The sequence below is a fragment of the Oculina patagonica genome, chromosome 11, assembly GCF_052425735.1.
Source record: "Oculina patagonica isolate OP01 chromosome 11, crgOcupat, whole genome shotgun sequence".
Lineage (NCBI taxonomy): Eukaryota > Metazoa > Cnidaria > Anthozoa > Scleractinia > Oculinidae > Oculina > Oculina patagonica.
In genome coordinates this window covers 8,110,884-8,130,625 of record NC_135768.1, presented here as the reverse complement: position 1 = coordinate 8,130,625, position 19,742 = coordinate 8,110,884, and the positions used below count along the sequence as shown (strand labels likewise).

At 38.2% G+C, this 19,742-nt stretch overlaps 2 protein-coding genes across 2 annotated transcripts in view; one reads left to right on the top strand and one right to left on the bottom strand.

The window, feature by feature from the left end:
• The window catches only part of LOC144629610 (uncharacterized), a 214,315-nt gene that overhangs the window by 85,749 nt on the left and 108,824 nt on the right, over positions 1–19,742 (bottom strand). The gene's annotated exons all lie outside the window — the stretch shown is intronic.
• Positions 1–19,742, top strand: part of LOC144630815 (uncharacterized) — a 32,361-nt gene that overhangs the window by 4,482 nt on the left and 8,137 nt on the right. Inside the window, exons 4-11 of the mRNA XM_078489179.1 lie at positions 722–806; positions 1,405–1,480; positions 3,401–3,470; positions 3,652–3,731; positions 5,265–5,340; positions 9,385–10,071; positions 10,182–11,608; positions 15,147–17,539. Of these exons, the coding sequence (XP_078345305.1) occupies positions 722–806; positions 1,405–1,480; positions 3,401–3,470; positions 3,652–3,731; positions 5,265–5,340; positions 9,385–10,071; positions 10,182–11,608; positions 15,147–17,539 (4,894 nt within the window). The remainder of the gene's footprint in view (positions 1–721; positions 807–1,404; positions 1,481–3,400; positions 3,471–3,651; positions 3,732–5,264; positions 5,341–9,384; positions 10,072–10,181; positions 11,609–15,146; positions 17,540–19,742) is intronic.

Sequence of the window (19,742 nt, the reverse complement as noted above, 5' to 3'; positions counted from 1 at the left end):
AGGAAAACTGTCATTCTACTAAATGTAGTCCTCAGTTGCTTATATAAGAAATTCACTGACACCCTTAAATATAGATCAAAGACTTGGATAAACATATTGACCAAAACAATCTGAAGAATCATAAAATGTTATTTTAAAACCATTTAAGTCTACCAAACCGTAACGGGAAAAACCCCAAATTTTAAGCTTTCCTTACAGCATTGTCTAGCGTTGCTAGATCTGTTCAAAGGCATTTTAATTAAACCACTTTGTTTTCACGTTTACCACCTATGGTTCGCCATCTTTGTATTTTATCTTGACCGCAATCGTCCCCGGGCGTGAACAAAAATTAATCTATATGTTAATTAGGGTATTGATTGTTGTGATTTGTTATTCTTGTCTTTTACTCCACTCCATGCAGTTGTGATAGGAATTTCTCTATATTTCAGTTTACTTTGACAATGGAACTCCACTTTAGATAATTATTAATTGTTTGTTGCCGTATTGTTTGTTACCAAGCTATGGTTTATGTTTAGGTTTGTTTTGACATGTCAGGCCACCCATCACCAGTTTCATCCCAGAAGTTCTAATTTTAATGTTATTTTTAGTACCTCTAACAAAAGTCATGTGATTACCGATGAACTAACTGTCAAAAGTGAAGTGAAGTATGAGTCGTGCTCACTCCAGTGTATAGTTATTTGCTTCTTAAGCTTTCAGTTTCATTTACTTCTGACTTTCAAAGGTTTCACATCTGTTCGGTGCTTGGCGAAGAAGAGGAAGGCAGAAACAACGACAATCGGTGTCAATTTGAGCAGAAACATTAGAAGGTATAGAAACTCAATGTGATTTACTTAACAATGTGGCAAAAGCTAATTTTCATTTCAAATAAATAGACGCTTTTCTTGCGTTCCCTTTGAAGACAGTAAGCATGACTTTAGGATGCAAATCTAATTCATCAGAGTAACACTTCTAACAAAGCTGTATTACCGGTGACAATATTGGTGAACTTTTCAGAAAGCTGTCTTAACTGTTACTATATATCTGTTTTCCATTCCTGCAGAAAGAAGAAAAGAGCAAATTAATCGGCAAAACCAGTCAACCATTTACAACTTTAAAGTCTGTTCAGGTATGTGCCCTTTTGTTGTTCTTGAACCTTTTAATTTCCAAGAAAAGTGAACATCTAATTTCTTGTTAACAAATCGATACATTGGAAACACTAGAAGGTATAGAAACTCTATGTGATGTACTTAACAATGTGGCAAAAGCTCAAGTTGTATTTCAAATAAATGGTTGCTCGTCTGGTGTTCCTTTTGAAGAGTTAGGCACGAGTTTAACATGCTTTATGACGGAAATCTACTTCTTCCAAGTGAAACTTTTAAGAAAGCTGTATTGTCGTGACTATATTGCTGTTATCCATTCGTGCAGATATTCGTTTGGAATAAGAAGAGAAGAGCAAATCGGCAATACCAATCAACCATTTACAACATCAGCATCTGTTCAGGTATTTTGCACCTTTGTTGTTCTCAAAACCTTTTGTTTTCAAGGAAAATTGAAAATCTTATTTCTTGCTAACAAATCAGTACATTGTTAAGAGGACTGGTGACCAGAATTAAGAAAATTGTCAGCTCGGTGATGTTGTCTTGATGTGGCACTAAATTCTCATAACAACTTTAAAAGAAATATCTGTCAGTCAGTAAAGAGAATTGATATCTCAGGTTTGGGTAAAGATTTTATGTTCCAAGGGATTTGATAGTAAAAATAAGTGTCCAAGAGTTGAGATAGAACAGTGTTTATGTTTTGTATCGCATTAAAAAATCTTTACTGCCATAAATTGTTGATTAACTACAAAATTAATCTCAGTTTGTCTAATGCTTTCAAACAAAAGCATTAGGCTTTGCGACAACTGTTTTGAAATATGGTTTAAAGTATATGGCTCAAATGGAACATTTGTCAGTATATGAGCAAAAACGAGGACCATTTTGTTTAAACAGAAACTGCATAGTGTTGTTCAAAATATGATTTTCATTATTCAATGTTCTTCTTAGCTACCAAGTAATAACACGAAGTGAAAGCACCTGGTTCTATGCCTGGTTGGCAACATTGTTTATCTTTGTTCGATTCTGTAAAAGGTTTCTTTTAGTGAACTCATCTGTTATTACGTTCTCCATTGGCGCCTCTTATTTGTGCATATTATGATTATTATCTTAATGGTTGGGGGGAGGAGCTGAGCCCCAAAACATATCGTCGGGGAAGGAACATTTCGTCACCCCGTGGCTCTGCCGCCTCTGTTAAATGTTAGATGAAAGGTTTAAAAGATTTTAGGCATGCCATATAGATGACTCTATTTCGAGGCCAAACAGTTTTTTATTACTACAACTACACATTTTCTATGAAATGCAGTAAGCAGAGTAGCAGAAGAGTAAAATCTAGCAAAACTTATCAAGCAGAACCGAAACCAGCGTCTGTGTAAGTGATATCCCTTTATTTCTACTTAATTTTCTCATTCCCACGTGCAATGCCCATCATAACTCCCTTGCGTACAGAAAACAAATTTCGAAGAACAATCATTGGCTACGGAATATATTTGGTCGATTGCAACTAGATTCTCACAACTAACGTTAAAATGAATGTTTGTGAATCAATAGAGAGAATTCAAACTTCATCAAGATTTGGAGAGAAAGGGTTAATAACTTAATCACTGTCTTTCTATAATTTTCATATGGTTCTAAGTTGGTTTTAAAAGAAATTTGCTGAAATCCTAAAATATTGCTCGAGGACTCGAACTAACATATTGACTAAACAATCTGATGAATCATGTTATTTTTCAACCATTACAAGTCAACTGTAACGGGAAAAACCCCTAATTTTATGCTTGCCTTGCATCATTGTCTAACGTTGCTTAATCGTTTTAAAGGTATGTTAATTAAACTTCTTTGTTTTCATGTTTTCCACCTATCATTCGCCTTCTTTGCATGTTATCTTGACCGCAATCGTCCCCGGGCATGGAAAAAAATAAATAATCTATATGTTAATTAAGGTAACTGTTGTGATCTGTTAATCTGTCTTTGACTCCACTCCATCCAGTTGTGATAGAAATTTTTCTATATTTCAGATTGCATTGGCCATGAAACTCCATTTTAAATAATTATTAATTGTTTGTTGCCGTAATGTTTGTCACCAAGCTATGGTTTATGTTTAGGTTTGTTTTGACATGTCAGGCCACCCATCACGAGTTTCATCCCAGAAGCTCTAATTTAAATGTTATTTTTAGTACCCCTAACAAAAGTCGAGTGATTACAAAGAGACTAAATGTCAAAAGTGAAGTGAAGTATGAAGCGTGCTCACGTCAGGGTATAGTTATTTGCTTCTATAGCTTTCAGTCTCATTTACTTCTGACGTTCAAATGTTTCACATCTGTTAGGCGCTTGGCAAAGAAGGGGAAGGCAGAAACTACGATCGGTCGGTGTCGATATTTGCAGAAACATTAGAAGGTATGAAAACGCAATGTTGTTTACTGAACAATGGGCGAAAGCTTAAATTTTGTTTCAAATAAATGGTCGCTCGTCTGGTTTTTCTTTTGAAGACATTACGCATGACTTTAAGAGCAAATCCATTCCGTAAAACTTTTAGCTGTATTGCTGGTGACTATATGTCTGTTTTCTATCCCTGCAGAGTTTTGTTTGGTGAAAGAAGAAAAGAGCAAATTGATCGGCAAAACCAGTCAATCATTTACAACTTTAAAGTCTGTTCAGGTATTTGCACTTTTGTTGTTCTTGAACCTTTTCATTTCCAAGAAAAGTGAACATCTAATTTCTTGTTAACAAATCGATACATTGGAAACACCAGAAGGTATAGGAACTCTATGTGATTTACTTACCAATGTGGCAAAAGCTCAAGTTGTATTTCAAATAAATGATTGATCGTGTGGTGTTCCTTTTGAAGAGTTAGGCACAAGTTTAGCATGCTTTATAACGGAAATCTATTTTTTCCAAGTGAAACTTTTAAGAAAGCTGTATTGTCGGTGACAATAATTTTATTGCTGTTATCCATTCGTGCAGAGATTCGTTTGGAATAAGAAGAGAAGAGCAAATCGGCAAAACCAGTCAACCATTTGCAATATCAGTCTGTTCAGATATTTTGCACCTTTGCTGTTCTCAAAACCTTTCGTTTTCAAGAAAAGTGAACATCTTATTTCTTGTTAACAAATCAGTACATTGTTAAGAGGACTGGAGACCAGAATTAAGAAAATTGTCAGCTCGGTGATGTTGTCTCGATGTGGCACTAAATTCTCATAACAACTTTGAAAGAAATATCTGTCAGTCAGTAAAGAGAATTGATATCTCAGGTTTGGGTAAAGATTTTATGTTCCAAGGGATTTTGATAGTAAAAATAAGTGTCCAAGATGAGAGATAGAACAGTGTTTATGTTTTGTATTGCATTAAAAAAGCTTTACTGCCATAAATTGTTGATTAACTACAAAATTAATCTCAGTTTGTCTAATGCTTTCAAACAAAAGCATTAGGCTTAGCGACAACTGTTTTGAAATATGGTTTAAAGTATATGGCTGAAATGGAACATTTGTCAGTACATGAGCAAAAACGAGGACCATTTTGTTTAAAAAGAAACTGCATAGTGTTGTTCAAAATATGATTTTCGATTCATTATTCAATGTTCTTCTTAGCTACCAAGTAATAATACGAAGTGAAAGCAGCTGGTTTTATGCCTGGTTGGCAACATTGTTTATCTTTGTTCGATTCTGTGAAAGGTTTCTTTTAGTGAACTCATCTGTTATTATGTTCTCCATTGGCGCCTCTTATTTGTGCTTATTATGTAGATGTCATATCTCTGAAGCTGTTATTTTATTGTTATATTTAGTACCCCCAATAAAGGTCATGTGATTACACAGGAACTAACTGTCATAAGTGAAGAAAAGTATAAAGCGTGTTCAATTCAGTGTATAGTTATTTGCTTCTTTAGCGTTCTGTTTCATTTACTTTTGCCTTTCGAGATTTCACATCCGCTCAGCAGGTGAAGAGAAGCGATTAGTCAGTGTCGATTAGAACAGAAACACCAGAAGGTATAGGAACTCTATGCATATGTGATTTACTTAACAATGTGGCAAAAGCTCAAACTGTATTTTAAATAAATAGTCGTTCGTCTGGTGTTTCTTTTGACGACATTAGGCATGACTTTAGCACGCTTTAGGACGGAAATCTACTTTTTCCAAGTGAAACTTTTAAGAAAGCTGTATTATCGGTGACTATAGTCTGTTTTTATTCCTGCAGAGTTTCGTTTGGAATAAGAAGAGAAGAGCAAATCAGAAAAATCAGTCAACCATTTACCACATCAGCATCTGTTCAGGTATTTTGCACTTTTGTTATTCTTAAAACTTTCGTTCCCAATAAAATCGAACAGCTTAATTCTTGTTACCAAATCGTTACATTGTCAAGCTGACTGGTGACCAGAATTAAGAAAATTATCAGCTCGGTGATGTTGTCGTGATGTAGAACTAAATTCTCACAACAAACATTAAAAGTCCAGGATTTTGATATTAAAGATAAATGTTTAAGAGAAAAGATAGAACAGTATTGTTATGTTTTGTAAAATAATCTTTACTCCCATAAATTGTTCATTTACTTTCAGTTTTCCTAATGCTTTCAACAAATGCATTAGGCTTTAGCGACAACTGTTTTGAAATATGGTTTAAATTACATTGCTCAAATGGAACGTTTGTATATGAGCAGGACTATTTTGATTTAACAAAAACTGCACAGTGTTGTTCAAAATATGATTTTCATTATTCAATGTTTATATTAGTTACCAAATAATTATATGAAGAGAAAGCACCTAATTTTATGCCTGGTTGGCAACATTGTTTATCTTTGTTCAATCCTTTCAAAGGTCTCTTTCTTATGTTAGATTAGAATTTACGTTTCAGTCTTGAATACAATGAGGAAAGTTAACACAGTATTTAGTCTTTAAAAAAAGAACAACGCCAATGCTCTAGCTAGCTTCTTGATTTACTGAAAAAAATGTCTTTTGAACAGAAACATTACGTAACACAATTGGGATTACAATTTCTCTATATCTCATTTTGCATTGGCAATGGAACTACATGCTAAATAGGGCGGTATTTATGGTTTGTATTGCCTTTAAGAAAATCCGACACTGCCATCAATTGTTGATAACTGAATACTTACTTACAACTTTTTTATTCACAACTATAGTTTAAATGGCTCAAACGGGACGTTTGTACACGAGGAAAATGGGACCTTTTTGTTTTAATAAAAGAAACTACACGGTATTGTGAAAAATTTGATTTTCAGATCAAAATACGAAGGGGAAGCACCTAATTTTATGCCTGGTTGGCAACATGGTTTATCTTTTTTGGATCCTTTCAAAAAATTATTTTTAACCCTATTAGGGCGGGGGGCTTTTGAGGCCCGCGCTGACTTTGAATGCTAATAACTTTTTCAAGATTCAACCAAACGCTGCCAAACTTTGCGAGTTTATCTAAATGTTATATAGGAATAATTTGGCAGGATAGGTTAATGTGTCAGGAACTTGAAATCACCATGGCAACGTCATTTTGACAGGCTTGTTTTCCTAAATTTGAAAATTTCGTGTTTCTATTAATGAAAATTAACTTCAATGCAATTATTTTCACCTTTTTACGGTGTTTAAGCCCGGTTTATTGATTTTGAGTACTTTGCAGTAATTTTGGGTTGTTTTCTGGCGTTTTGGAAAAATTTTGAAATCCAAGATGGCGGCTGTTTTGACATCATGATGTAATTGTCACGTGGTGTGACGTCATCATCCCACGTGACATATACCAAAAGATAGATTTTTAAACATACTAAACATCCTCTAAGTTTCATTGTGATTGCTTGAATATTCTAGAAGTTACATGGGGGGGGGGGAGGACTTTTGAAGCCCACCCGGTCACAGAAGGTCCAAAAAAGCCCGGTCTGAACAGGGTTAAGATAGCTCATCTGTTAACTCGTTCTGAACTTCAATTGGCTCCAGTTATGTGGACTGATGCCATGTTTTAAGTCAAATTACCCCTGGTTAGATTGAGGCAGACATATGCTAAATCAGAACAGCATTCAGTGCAAGATGCATTTTTCACTGCCTGCACAAGGAGTATTGACAGTGCTGTACATTTATCTGTTTTGCCATGTTTGTACAGTTTCCAAAATGGTGGGAAAAAATTCCAACTGATTGTCCGGGGTTTAGTCCTGATCACAGCTTGAAACATTATTTTAATGCATTGTGGTCTATGCTGTTTTAAAATCGAACATCGTTGTTGTTTGGTTTTAAATTCCACCTTCTTACTTTCGCAGAATCCACCTTGTAGCACTGTTTAATCACCTTCAGTGACAAAGAACAGGACTGTGAGTTCAAGTGAGTTTGTAAATACAGCAAAACAACTAAAGAAAATCTTCACATAAACAAATCTAATGGTCGATCGAAGTGAACCAATCGTAACTTCCTGCACAGACAGTGTCAGCTGATGGTTCGAATTGTTTCATATAGCATCAACTTTAGTATAACCACTATTGAAATTTATCTTGTACATTTGAAGAATATTCTAGAAACGTGTCGTTGTACAGAGTTATCTGCTCTTCTATCTTCAGTTAAGCCTTGCGCCTTTGGTGATCATATCCTTATTTCCCCTGCAATACATCCTTGGTTTACAATTCTTGTTTTGAGGAGAATTAAAATATAGATTATTGTAAGGTACAAAATAAAGAAAGTACAGTGGAACCCCGATATAACGATATGCCAAGGGGGCAGTAAAATTATATCGTTATATCGAGGAATCGTTATATCGGGGTTCCGTCCCATACATTTTACTATTGCCGGGACATAACATATTCATCGTTATATCGGGAATATCGTTATATCGAAGATCGTTATATCGGGGTTCCACTGTACTTTAATCGTTTTCTTAGCACAATTATCAGCTAAATAACTAAAGCAATGTTTAAAATTCTGATAAGGCAAGCGCCGGAAAGAAGCGGTGTCCGCACTGCCCGGGGGTGCTACTCTCCAAAAAATGGGTGGGGCTGTGTCGGCGCCCTTTTTCAAAGAGTGATCATATTTCAGATCAAAAATATGCGATTTACCATATTCCAAACCTGACTCTAAAATTGAAACCCTATTACAGACCAGATTGTACCCAGGAACTGCTTCATTTTGCGTAAAAAAGGGCTTCAAAGTAACGACGTTTCGGTGAAAACGGCTCGATAACATACATTTAGACGTTGCGCATACCTATACAGCTTATGTAAAGGAGTAACTCCTTCCTGGACTGTAACGTCGGAATGAAAGCTCCTTCTGTCACTAAAATATAATTTTTGTTTGGTTTTAAGTCAATAAAGCAATGCAAAGCAAAACGCGTGCGCAAATTTGCATATTAAAAAAGTCAGGGAAATTCTAAATGACAAGTAGAGCCATTTGCTCATTTTCCTTTATTATGGTTGCAGAACAGTGCGCCACCGAGATGGACTTCACGTAGAGCATGGAGTGTCCCCGAATTTATCAGGTCTTTAAGGTGCGTATAAGATTTATCTTATCAATGGTTAGTACACAGTTATTCGCCGAAGTGAAGGTGAATAGTGGTGGCTATTTGGTGGCTATTAACCAAGCCGCGATGCGGCTCGGTAAATATCCTCCACATTCACCGACACTGAGGTAAATAATTGTTTTAGTAGATACCACACAAGCTGAATACACAGGAAGCCATTTTGTTTCTCTTCAGCTGCTTGAAGGTGGAAAGTACTTTGCTAATCACCTCCGAGTTAACCAATCAGAGCGCGCGAAAAGCACTATTTACTTGTGTGTATAAACTTATCGAAGATATGAGGAAGTCGTTGAAATCTTTACCTGCAGAACCATTCATTTATTGTATTTATTTTTTTTACTAAACAAACTGCAAGAAATTTTAATTTGTCATTCCTCCGCCTATGCCCGTCTACAAACCACCCCCCCCCCCCCCCAAACTCGGTTCACCTTAACATTGATAAGTGTAGGTGCATTAACAACAAGTCACGCAATTCAGCAATTCAGCAGATATCTGCGTAGAGGCTTTTTGCTAGTTACAATATTAATGCACCTGTATAGTAAGACGAATAAAATCAAATGGGATCAAGGCTTTCGCTTACTAATGAAGTCAAAGCGACGCCTTTTTAAAATCGTTGGTGGGGCTATGGAATACAGTTTACCATTAGTGCGGTTAACACACCACTTTCAAAAAACCAAAGCTACACAAACTTGCAGATCATTACGCCCTTCACAGACATCAGGGCCTTTTATATTCTGTGAGTGGGGTAGTTTATACCCACATGCTCCAGCACGCATTTTTCTAATTATCTTTAAAGGCCCAATGTATTTTCTCTGCAGGACTTTTCACAATGGAGTACTCATCAGAACTGTTGAACTATTTTCGAATCTGTTACATCGCCTTTAACTTGGTACCCGAAGGTCTACGAAAAATCTTCAGACAAGAATGGGATTTCCGTTACAAAGCAACGCTTGGAGAATGGAAAGACACACCAAAGAATGGTTTAGACTTTTACAACAACGAATCTCGAAAAAGCCGTTCGAAAAACGCAAGATATCTAGCGACAATACGGAATGGAAACACGGCAGAGTGGGACTGCAGTTGTTTGTTTTTCGCGATCCTGTTCTCAGATAGCATTGGCACAACCCTTAGTGCAGCAATCAGGAAAGAAGTCGATGACCTTCGTCAGGTCCGAAATGATATTGCTCACATCAGTGAAGCCGAACTTACGGATGCTGAGTTCAAAAATTATGTTGCAAGAGTGTTGCTTGCGTTCAACTCTTTAAGTCTTCCAGTCATTGATATCGAAGCAGTTAAAAACCAGACGAGCTTTCCCACGGCGGAAGTAAATAACTTAAAGTTACAGTCTACTAATCTCCTAGCAGAATTGAGACAAGCCAAATCTGATTTACAAGTCGCACAAGACACAATTACAACAAAAGAAGAACAAGTGAAGCCATTGCATCTGATTTACAAGTCGCACAAGACACGATACAGAGCAAAGAAGAAGAAGTTGAATATCTCAGGCAAGAGATTAATTCCAAAGTGGAGTCTTTCTGTAATCTCACATTCAAGCCATGCCATGAGATCATCAGACGTTCAAATGACGCCACAAGGATTATGTCAAAACTGCTAGAACTTCAAGATGGAAGTAATGGAGCAGTCAGTACCATTTATTTGTCAGGAAATCCTGGCTGTGGCAAAACTCAAATTGCACGACAAATTGGACAAGACTTCTTTACGAAAAGTTCAAGAGACAGCAAAGGCTTAACATTTGTTGCAACCCTGAATGCAGACACCCTTGAAAACCTAGCAGACTCCTACATCACTTTGGCTAAACAGTTAGGCATTACAGAATACACTTTAACTAATTTGACGACCTCGAAAGTAAACAGCCCCAAGGAAATAGTCCAGCATCTCCTTCGTTTAATCTTGCCAAAAACTAAACAGTTCTCAGAGTGGTTAATAATTGCTGATAACGTTGTTGACCTGTCCCTGGTTCGTAGCTGTCTCCCTCAGACTGCCAGTGAAGAATGGGGTCACGGTCAGGTGCTGATTACAACTCAAGACAGCAGCGCAATTCCTACAAATGCTCCCCATACTTACCACGAGTCCCTAAGTGCAGGAATGCAGCCGGAGGACGCACTAGAGCTATTGAAACGAGTTGCGCACATTTCAAATGACGACCAAATTCAAACTGTTGCTGAGGTTCTCGATTATCAACCACTTGCCTTAGCAGCGGCTGCATTTTATGTACAAACTGTTGTGAGTAATGGTTCTCCAAATTACAGTTGGACAAACTTCATGGAAACATTCGTTCGTGGCGAACATGAAGCAACAGAAAAACCTCTTGCTAAAGAAAATCAGGCGTATTCAAAAACAATGACTTCTGCAATTAAAATGGCAATAAATAGTGCTTTGGAAAGCGATGAAGTTCTTCGCCAGGCATTATTCTTTCTGTCACTTTGTGATTCCGAATCTCTTCCGATTGAGGCAGCTGTTAACTTTGTCAAAGTTCGCACTTCGGGACAGACAGAAGAGTTAATCAGAGCAACGCTTTTAAAATCCACCTTGTTGACATGTTTGTGCAGTGAACACGGGGAACCCGACTATTTAAGAATGCATAACGTTTTTCATGAAACACTCAAGGAAATTTCACCGCTAGATGTTGAGTTTGCAGAGAAAGTTGAGTGGATTTCTGTGGCAATTCAGGTTTTTCACTCCCTTATTGAATCAAGCTGTAATCGTATAAATGAAAGTGAGCACATTTGCGTATTGCTCCGTAGAATAACGACCCATTGCAAGGCGTTGCATGAATTTCTAACGAGCAGTTTCGCTACAAAATATGTTTTGCTGAAGGAATTAACACCCTTTATCACTCCTGACAAGGTTGTTTTGTGGTTTTGTTCAACTGCTTCTGTGTGTTGTGACCTCAAAAATCCATCAATTGCAAATCTCTTTTCCACATCAGCCTGTGATTTTGTTCAGTACATAAGTAGCACAAGAGAGGGTAACATATTAAAAGCAGAAACCTTTGAAGTGCATGGAAATGCACTATCATTGGTATGCCAGTATGATTTATCAATGTCATACCACAAAAAGGCACTAAACATCAAAAAAAATATTTACGGCGAGGAACATGCAGATGTAGCAGTAAGTTATAACAACTTAGGACTTGTTTATCGCAAACTCGGACAGTACAATGAAGCAAAAGAATACCAGGAGAAGGGACTGGTCATCTACAAAAAGATTTACGGCGAGGAACATTCAGCTGTAGCAACAAGTTATAACAACTTAGGACTTATTTATCGTAATCTCGGACAGTACAATGAAGCAAAAGAATACCAGGAGAAGGGACTGGTCATCAGGAAAAAGATTTACGGCGAGGAACATGCAGATGTAGCAACAAGTTATAACAACTTGGGAGTTGTTTATCAAGATCTCGGACAGTACAATGAAGCAAAAGAATACCAGGAGAAGGGACTGGTCATCTGCAAAAAGATTTACGGCGAGGAACATGCAGATGTAGCAACAATTTATAACAACTTAGGACTTGTTTATCGCAAACTCGGACAGTACAATGAAGCAAAAGAATACCTGGAGAAGGGACTGGTCATCTGCAAAAAGATTTACGGCGAGGAACATGCATATGTAGCAACAAGTTATAACAACTTGGGACTTGTTTATCAAGATCTCGGACAGTACAATGAAGCAAAAGAATACCAGGAGAAGGGACTGGTCATCAGGAACAAGATTTACGGCGAGGAACATGCAGATGTAGCAACAAGTTATAACAACTTGGGAGTTGTTTATCAAGATCTCGGACAGTACAATGAAGCAAAAGAATACCAGGAGAAGGGACTGGTCATCTGCAAAAAGATTTACGGCGAGGAACATGCAGATGTAGCAACAATTTATAACAACTTAGGACTTGTTTATCGCAAACTCGGACAGTACAATGAAGCAAAAGAATACCTGGAGAAGGGACTGGTCATCTGCAAAAAGATTTACGGCGAGGAACATGCATATGTAGCAACAAGTTATAACAACTTGGGACTTGTTTATCAAGATCTCGGACAGTACAATGAAGCAAAAGAATACCAGGAGAAGGGACTGGTCATCTGCAAAAATATTTACGGCGAGGAACATGCAGATGTAGCAACAAGTTATAACAACTTAGGACTTATTTATCGTAATCTCGGACAGTACAATGAAGCAAAAGAATACCAGGAGAAGGGACTGGTCATCTGCAAAAAGATTTACGGCGAGGAACATGCAGATGTAGCAACAAGTTATAACAACTTGGGACTTGTTTATCAAGATCTCGGACAGTACAATGAAGCAAAAGAATACCAGGAGAAGGGACTGGTCATCTGCAAAAAGATTTACGGCGAGGAACATGCATATGTAGCAACAAGTTATAACAACTTGGGACTTGTTTATCGCAAACTCGGACAGTACAATGAAGCAAAAGAATACCTGGAGAAGGGACTGGTCATCCGAAAAAAGATTTACGGCGAGGAACATGCAGATGTAGCAACAAGTTATAACATCTTGGGACTTGTTTATCAAAATCTCGGACAGTACAATGAAGCAAAAGAATACCAGGAGAAGGGACTGGTCATCTACAAAAAGATTTACGGCGAGGAACATTCAGCTGTAGCAACAAGTTATAACAACTTAGGACTTATTTATCGTAATCTCGGACAGTACAATGAAGCAAAAGAACACCAGGAGAAGGGACTGGTCATCTGCAAAAAGATTTACGGCGAGGAACATGCAGATGTAGCAACAAGTTATAACAACTTAGGACTTGTTTATCGCAAACTCGGACAGTACAATGAGGCAAAAGAATACCAGGAGAAGGGACTGGTCATCCGAAAAAAAGATTTACGGCGAGGAACATGCAGATGTAGCAACAAGTTATAACAACTTGGGAGTTGTTTATCAAGATCTCGGACAGTACAATGAAGCAAAAGAATACCAGGAGAAGGGACTGGTCATCTACAAAAAGATTTACGGCGAGGAACATTCAGCTGTAGCAACAAGTTATAACAACTTAGGACTTATTTATCGTAATCTCGGACAGTACAATGAAGCAAAAGAATACCAGGAGAAGGGACTGGTCATCTACAAAAAGATTTACGGCGAGGAACATTCAGCTGTAGCAACAAGTTATAACAACTTAGGACTTATTTATCGTAATCTCGGACAGTACAATGAAGCAAAAGAATACCAGGAGAAGGGACTGGTCATCTGCAAAAAGATTTACGGCGAGGAACATGCAGATGTAGCAACAAGTTATAACAACTTGGGAGTTGTTTATCAAGATCTCGGACAGTACAATGAAGCAAAAGAATACCAGGAGAAGGGACTGGTCATCTGCAAAAAGATTTACGGCGAGGAACATGCAGATGTAGCAACAATTTATAACAACTTAGGACTTGTTTATCGCAAACTCGGACAGTACAATGAAGCAAAAGAATACCTGGAGAAGGGACTGGTCATCTGCAAAAAGATTTACGGCGAGGAACATGCAGATGTAGCAACAAGTTATAACAACTTGGGACTTGTTTATCAAGATCTCGGACAGTACAATGAAGCAAAAGAATACCTGGAGAAGGGACTGGTCATCTGCAAAAAGATTTACGGCGAGGAACATGCAGATGTAGCAACAAGTTATAACAACTTAGGACTTATTTATCGTAATCTCGGACAGTACAATGAAGCAAAAGAATACCAGGAGAAGGGACTGGTCATCTGCAAAAAGATTTACGGCGAGGAACATGCAGATGTAGCAACAAGTTATAACAACTTGGGACTTGTTTATCAAGATCTCGGACAGTACAATGAAGCAAAAGAATACCAGGAGAAGGGACTGGTCATCTGCAAAAAGATTTACGGCGAGGAACATGCAGATGTAGCAACAAGTTATAACAACTTGGGACTTGTTTATCGCAAACTCGGACAGTACAATGAAGCAAAAGAATACCTGGAGAAGGGACTGGTCATCCGAAAAAAGATTTACGGCGAGGAACATGCAGATGTAGCAACAAGTTATAACATCTTGGGACTTGTTTATCAAGATCTCGGACAGTACAATGAAGCAAAAGAATACCAGGAGAAGGGACTGGTCATCTACAAAAAGATTTACGGCGAGGAACATTCAGCTGTAGCAACAAGTTATAACAACTTAGGACTTATTTATCGTAATCTCGGACAGTACAATGAAGCAAAAGAATACCAGGAGAAGGGACTGGTCATCTGCAAAAAGATTTACGGCGAGGAACATGCAGATGTAGCAACAAGTTATAACAACTTGGGAGTTGTTTATCAAGATCTCGGACAGTACAATGAAGCAAAAGAATACCAGGAAAAGGGACTGGTCATCTGCAAAAAGATTTACGGCGAGGAACATGCAGATGTAGCAACAATTTATAACAACTTAGGACTTGTTTATCAAGATCTCGGACAGTACAATGAAGCAAAAGAATACCTGGAGAAGGGACTGGTCATCTGCAAAAAGATTTACGGCGAGGAACATGCATATGTAGCAACAAGTTATAACAACTTGGGACTTGTTTATCAAGATCTCGGACAGTACAATGAAGCAAAAGAATACCTGGAGAAGGGACTGGTCATCTGCAAAAATATTTACGGCGAGGAACATGCAGATGTAGCAACAAGTTATAACAACTTGGGACTTGTTTATCAAGATCTCGGACAGTACAATGAAGCAAAAGAATACCAGGAGAAGGGACTGGTCATCTACAAAAATATTTACGGCGAGGAACATGCAGATGTAGCAACAAGTTATAACAACTTGGGACTTGTTTATCAAGATCTCGGACAGTACAATGAAGCAAAAGAATACCAGGAGAAGGGACTGGTCATCTGCAAAAATATTTACGGCGAGGAACATGCAGATGTAGCAACAAGTTATAACAACTTAGGACTTATTTATCGTAATCTCGGACAGTACAATGAAGCAAAAGAATACCAGGAGAAGGGACTGGTCATCTGCAAAAAGATTTACGGCGAGGAACATGCAGATGTAGCAACAAGTTATAACAACTTGGGACTTGTTTATCAAGATCTCGGACAGTACAATGAAGCAAAAGAATACCAGGAGAAGGGACTGGTCATCTGCAAAAAGATTTACGGCGAGGAACATGCATATGTAGCAACAAGTTATAACAACTTGGGACTTGTTTATCGCAAACTCGGACAGTACAATGAAGCAAAAGAATACCTGGAGAAGGGACTGGTCATCCGAAAAAAGATTTACGGCGAGGAACATGCAGATGTAGCAACAAGTTATAACAACTTGGGACTTGTTTATCAAGATCTCGGACAGTACAATGAAGCAAAAGAATACCAGGAGAAGGGACTGGTCATCTACAAAAAGATTTACGGCGAGGAACACTCAGCTGTAGCAACAAGTTATAACAACTTAGGACTTATTTATCGTAATCTCGGACAGTACAATGAAGCAAAAGAATACCAGGAGAAGGGACTGGTCATCTGCAAAAAGATTTACGGCGAGGAACATGCAGATGTAGCAACAAGTTATAACAACTTAGGACTTGTTTATCGTAATCTCGGACAGTACAATGAAGCAAAAGAATACCAGGAGAAGGGACTGGTCATCTACAAAAAGATTTACGGCGAGGAACATGCAGATGTAGCAACAAGTTATAACAACTTGGGACTTGTTTATCAAGATCTCGGACAGTACAATGAAGCAAAAGAATACCAGGAGAAGGGACTGGTCATCTACAAAAAGATTTACGGCGAGGAACACTCAGCTGTAGCAACAAGTTATAACAACTTAGGACTTATTTATCGTAATCTCGGACAGTACAATGAAGCAAAAGAATACCAGGAGAAGGGACTGGTCATCTGCAAAAAGATTTACGGCGAGGAACATGCAGATGTAGCAACAAGTTATAACAACTTAGGACTTGTTTATCGTAATCTCGGACAGTACAATGAAGCAAAAGAATACCAGGAGAAGGGACTGGTCATCTACAAAAAGATTTACGGCGAGGAACATGCAGATGTAGCAACAAGTTATAACAACTTGGGACTTGTTTATCAAGATCTCGGACAGTACAATGAAGCAAAAGAATACCAGGAGAAGGGACTGGTCATCTGCAAAAAGATTTACGGCGAGGAACATTCAGCTGTAGCAACAAGTTATAACAACTTAGGACTTATTTATCGTAATCTCGGACAGTACAATGAAGCAAAAGAATACCAGGAGAAGGGACTGGTCATCTACAAAAAGATTTACGGCGAGGAACATTCAGCTGTAGCAACAAGTTATAACAACTTGGGACTTGTTTATCAAGATCTCGGACAATACAATGAAGCAAAAGAATACCAGGAGAAGGGACTGGTCATCTGCAAAAAGATTTACGGCGAGGAACATGCAGATGTAGCAACAAGTTATAACAACTTGGGACTTGTTTATCATAATCTCGGACAGTACAATGAATCAAAAGAATACCAGGAGAAGGGACTGGTCATCTGCAAAAAGATTTACGGCGAGGAACATGCAGATGTAGCAACAAGTTATAACAACTTAGGACTTGTTTATCGTAATCTCGGACAGTACAATGAAGCAAAAGAATACCAGGAGAAGGGACTGGTCATCTACAAAAAGATTTACGGCGAGGAACATTCAGCTGTAGCAACAAGTTATAACAACTTAGGACTTATTTATCGTAATCTCGGACAGTACAATGAAGCAAAAGAATACCAGGAGAAGGGACTGGTCATCTGCAAAAAGATTTACGGCGAGGAACATGCAGATGTAGCAACAAGTTATAACAACTTGGGACTTGTTTATCAAGATCTCGGACAGTACAATGAAGCAAAAGAATACCAGGAGAAGGGACTGGTCATCTGCAAAAATATTTACGGCGAGGAACATTCAGCTGTAGCAACAAGTTATAACAACTTAGGACTTATTTATCGTAATCTCGGACAGTACAATGAAGCAAAAGAATACCAGGAGAAGGGACTGGTCATCTACAAAAAGATTTACGGCGAGGAACATTCAGCTGTAGCAACAAGTTATAACAACTTGGGACTTGTTTATCATAATCTCGGACAGTACAATGAATCAAAAGAATACCACGGAAAGGCACTGGTCATCTACAAAAAGATTTATGGCAAGGAACATCCTTCTGTAGCAGCAAGTCGCCGCCACTTAGAAATTGTTGATAGTAACCTTAGACTGCGTAACCAATTCAGGAAGAAGCATTGAATTTTGTTATAACAAGTTTGAGTAGTTCGAGCGAGGGAGCGGAAGTTGCCACGAACTTCCGCTCTCTCATGCTTTACACTCGTATGTGTTTTGGCGTTCGCTCGTTGTTCGCGCTTTCCTTGCTGTAAGGAGCATGGATACCAAATATTGATTGTTCTTGATGTTAACCAGTTGTGCAACTTTATATTGCTATTGGAACATATGCAACTCTGTGGCATCTTAAAATTACGAATTTTTACTGATAACTGGCGACGTTACATGCAGTGATCTTGCACCTTTGAAACTTGGTGGTAAAACGACAGAAAAGAATTTTTTTACATTTTTAACCGTGAAGCCTTTTTGCTTGCCAGTTTCATTCAGTCACCAACAAAATTCTGAGATGTTTAATAAGGAACAGACTGTTGATAATAACCGAACCAATTGTAAATGTTTTGCTTCATTGAAAAATAAATTAGTTTCTTATTTTGAAGACATTTTGGGGAAGGGTGTAAGTTCAGCTATATTGGCAAATTCATGCTGCCTCGTCCTTAATTATTGATACTGCATTCCACGCGTATGAAGGCTGACGGCCGTGAATGTAAATCCCTGAAAATTAGGTGATTCAGCTTTGCGTCTTTGACAACCTCGTTCCCAGGGTCTCTCTCTCCCCGCCCCCCAGAGCTCTGGGGGGTGAGGAGAGAGACCCTGGGAACTAGGTTGCGTCTTTGAGTGTTCCTTCGACATTCCAAGTACCCCGGGTGCCTTTTTTTTCTTTGCAAGTTGTTCACAGCTCGCGCAATCACTCGCAAAGGGTAGAAAGTTCTGACACCAAGGGTACATTGCGACCGTTCATATCAGAAAAATTAGTCAAGAAATTGCTTTGTTAACTGTTTTTCAAATTTCCAAAAGTATACCAGACGAGTGGACTTTGGTGCATCATTTTCTCTGTTCATATTGTAAATAATATAATTATAACAACATTATTAAAAGTATGTTATGATTTTTTCAATTTTTTCCCTGTCATTCAGTAAGCGTAGCGTTAATATTCCCGTTAATATTAATATAGCGTTAATATTCCCCCCCCCCCCATCCGAAAATATTCCGCCAAGAAAAGAAAATGAAGATGATAATGATGATGATGATGATGATGATGATGATGATGATGATGAGCTCTGGATGTAAGCCCTCTTAAATATAAGCTCATGGGCTTATTTTTGCAATAACCCCTGGTCGGATTATTGTGTTGTGTTCTTGGGCAAGACACTTACTCGCATCGTGCCTCTCTCCACCCAGGTGTTGAATGGCTACTGGCAAATTAATGCTAGGGGGTAACCCTGTTAGGAACTAGCATCCCATCAGGGGGGAGTAGAAATACTCCTGGCCGCACAGGAACCGGGATAAGCTCTGGCGGGACGGAAATAAGCTCTCGCCTTGTATATAAGCCCACCCCAAAAATACGCCCACCTGATAGGGACGTTGTGAATTTATGCAACTGACTGAAAAGACGTCCTTAAAGAAAAGGTTTGAACTACAAAACGATTAGGCTAACTTGTAATTGTGGGATACTGAATTAGTACGTACATAAAAGTTTTGATTATTCGCTTGTGGCATTAAAGATCAGAAGTCATTGCTGATTTCATTTAACACTATAGTACATGCACACGGTCTCTAAGAACACAGTTCTCGAGTTTCCTAGAAATCCCCTTTATGTATCTCTTATGGTTTGCACTTTCTTCGTTTTAACTTTCTCTCAATCAAGTGTATACACGAAGCAACAGAATATATCAGAGCGAGGGCATTTTGAAGCATTTATTACTTTAATGTTCATTATTAATCGGGCGTGGCCGATTTATAGTTTACCCTTTGGTCGTCCTTGACGATAGTCTCCTGTCGGCTAAAAACGACGGGGATAGCCTGGCCCAATCGGTTTCATTTCAGTTTTGA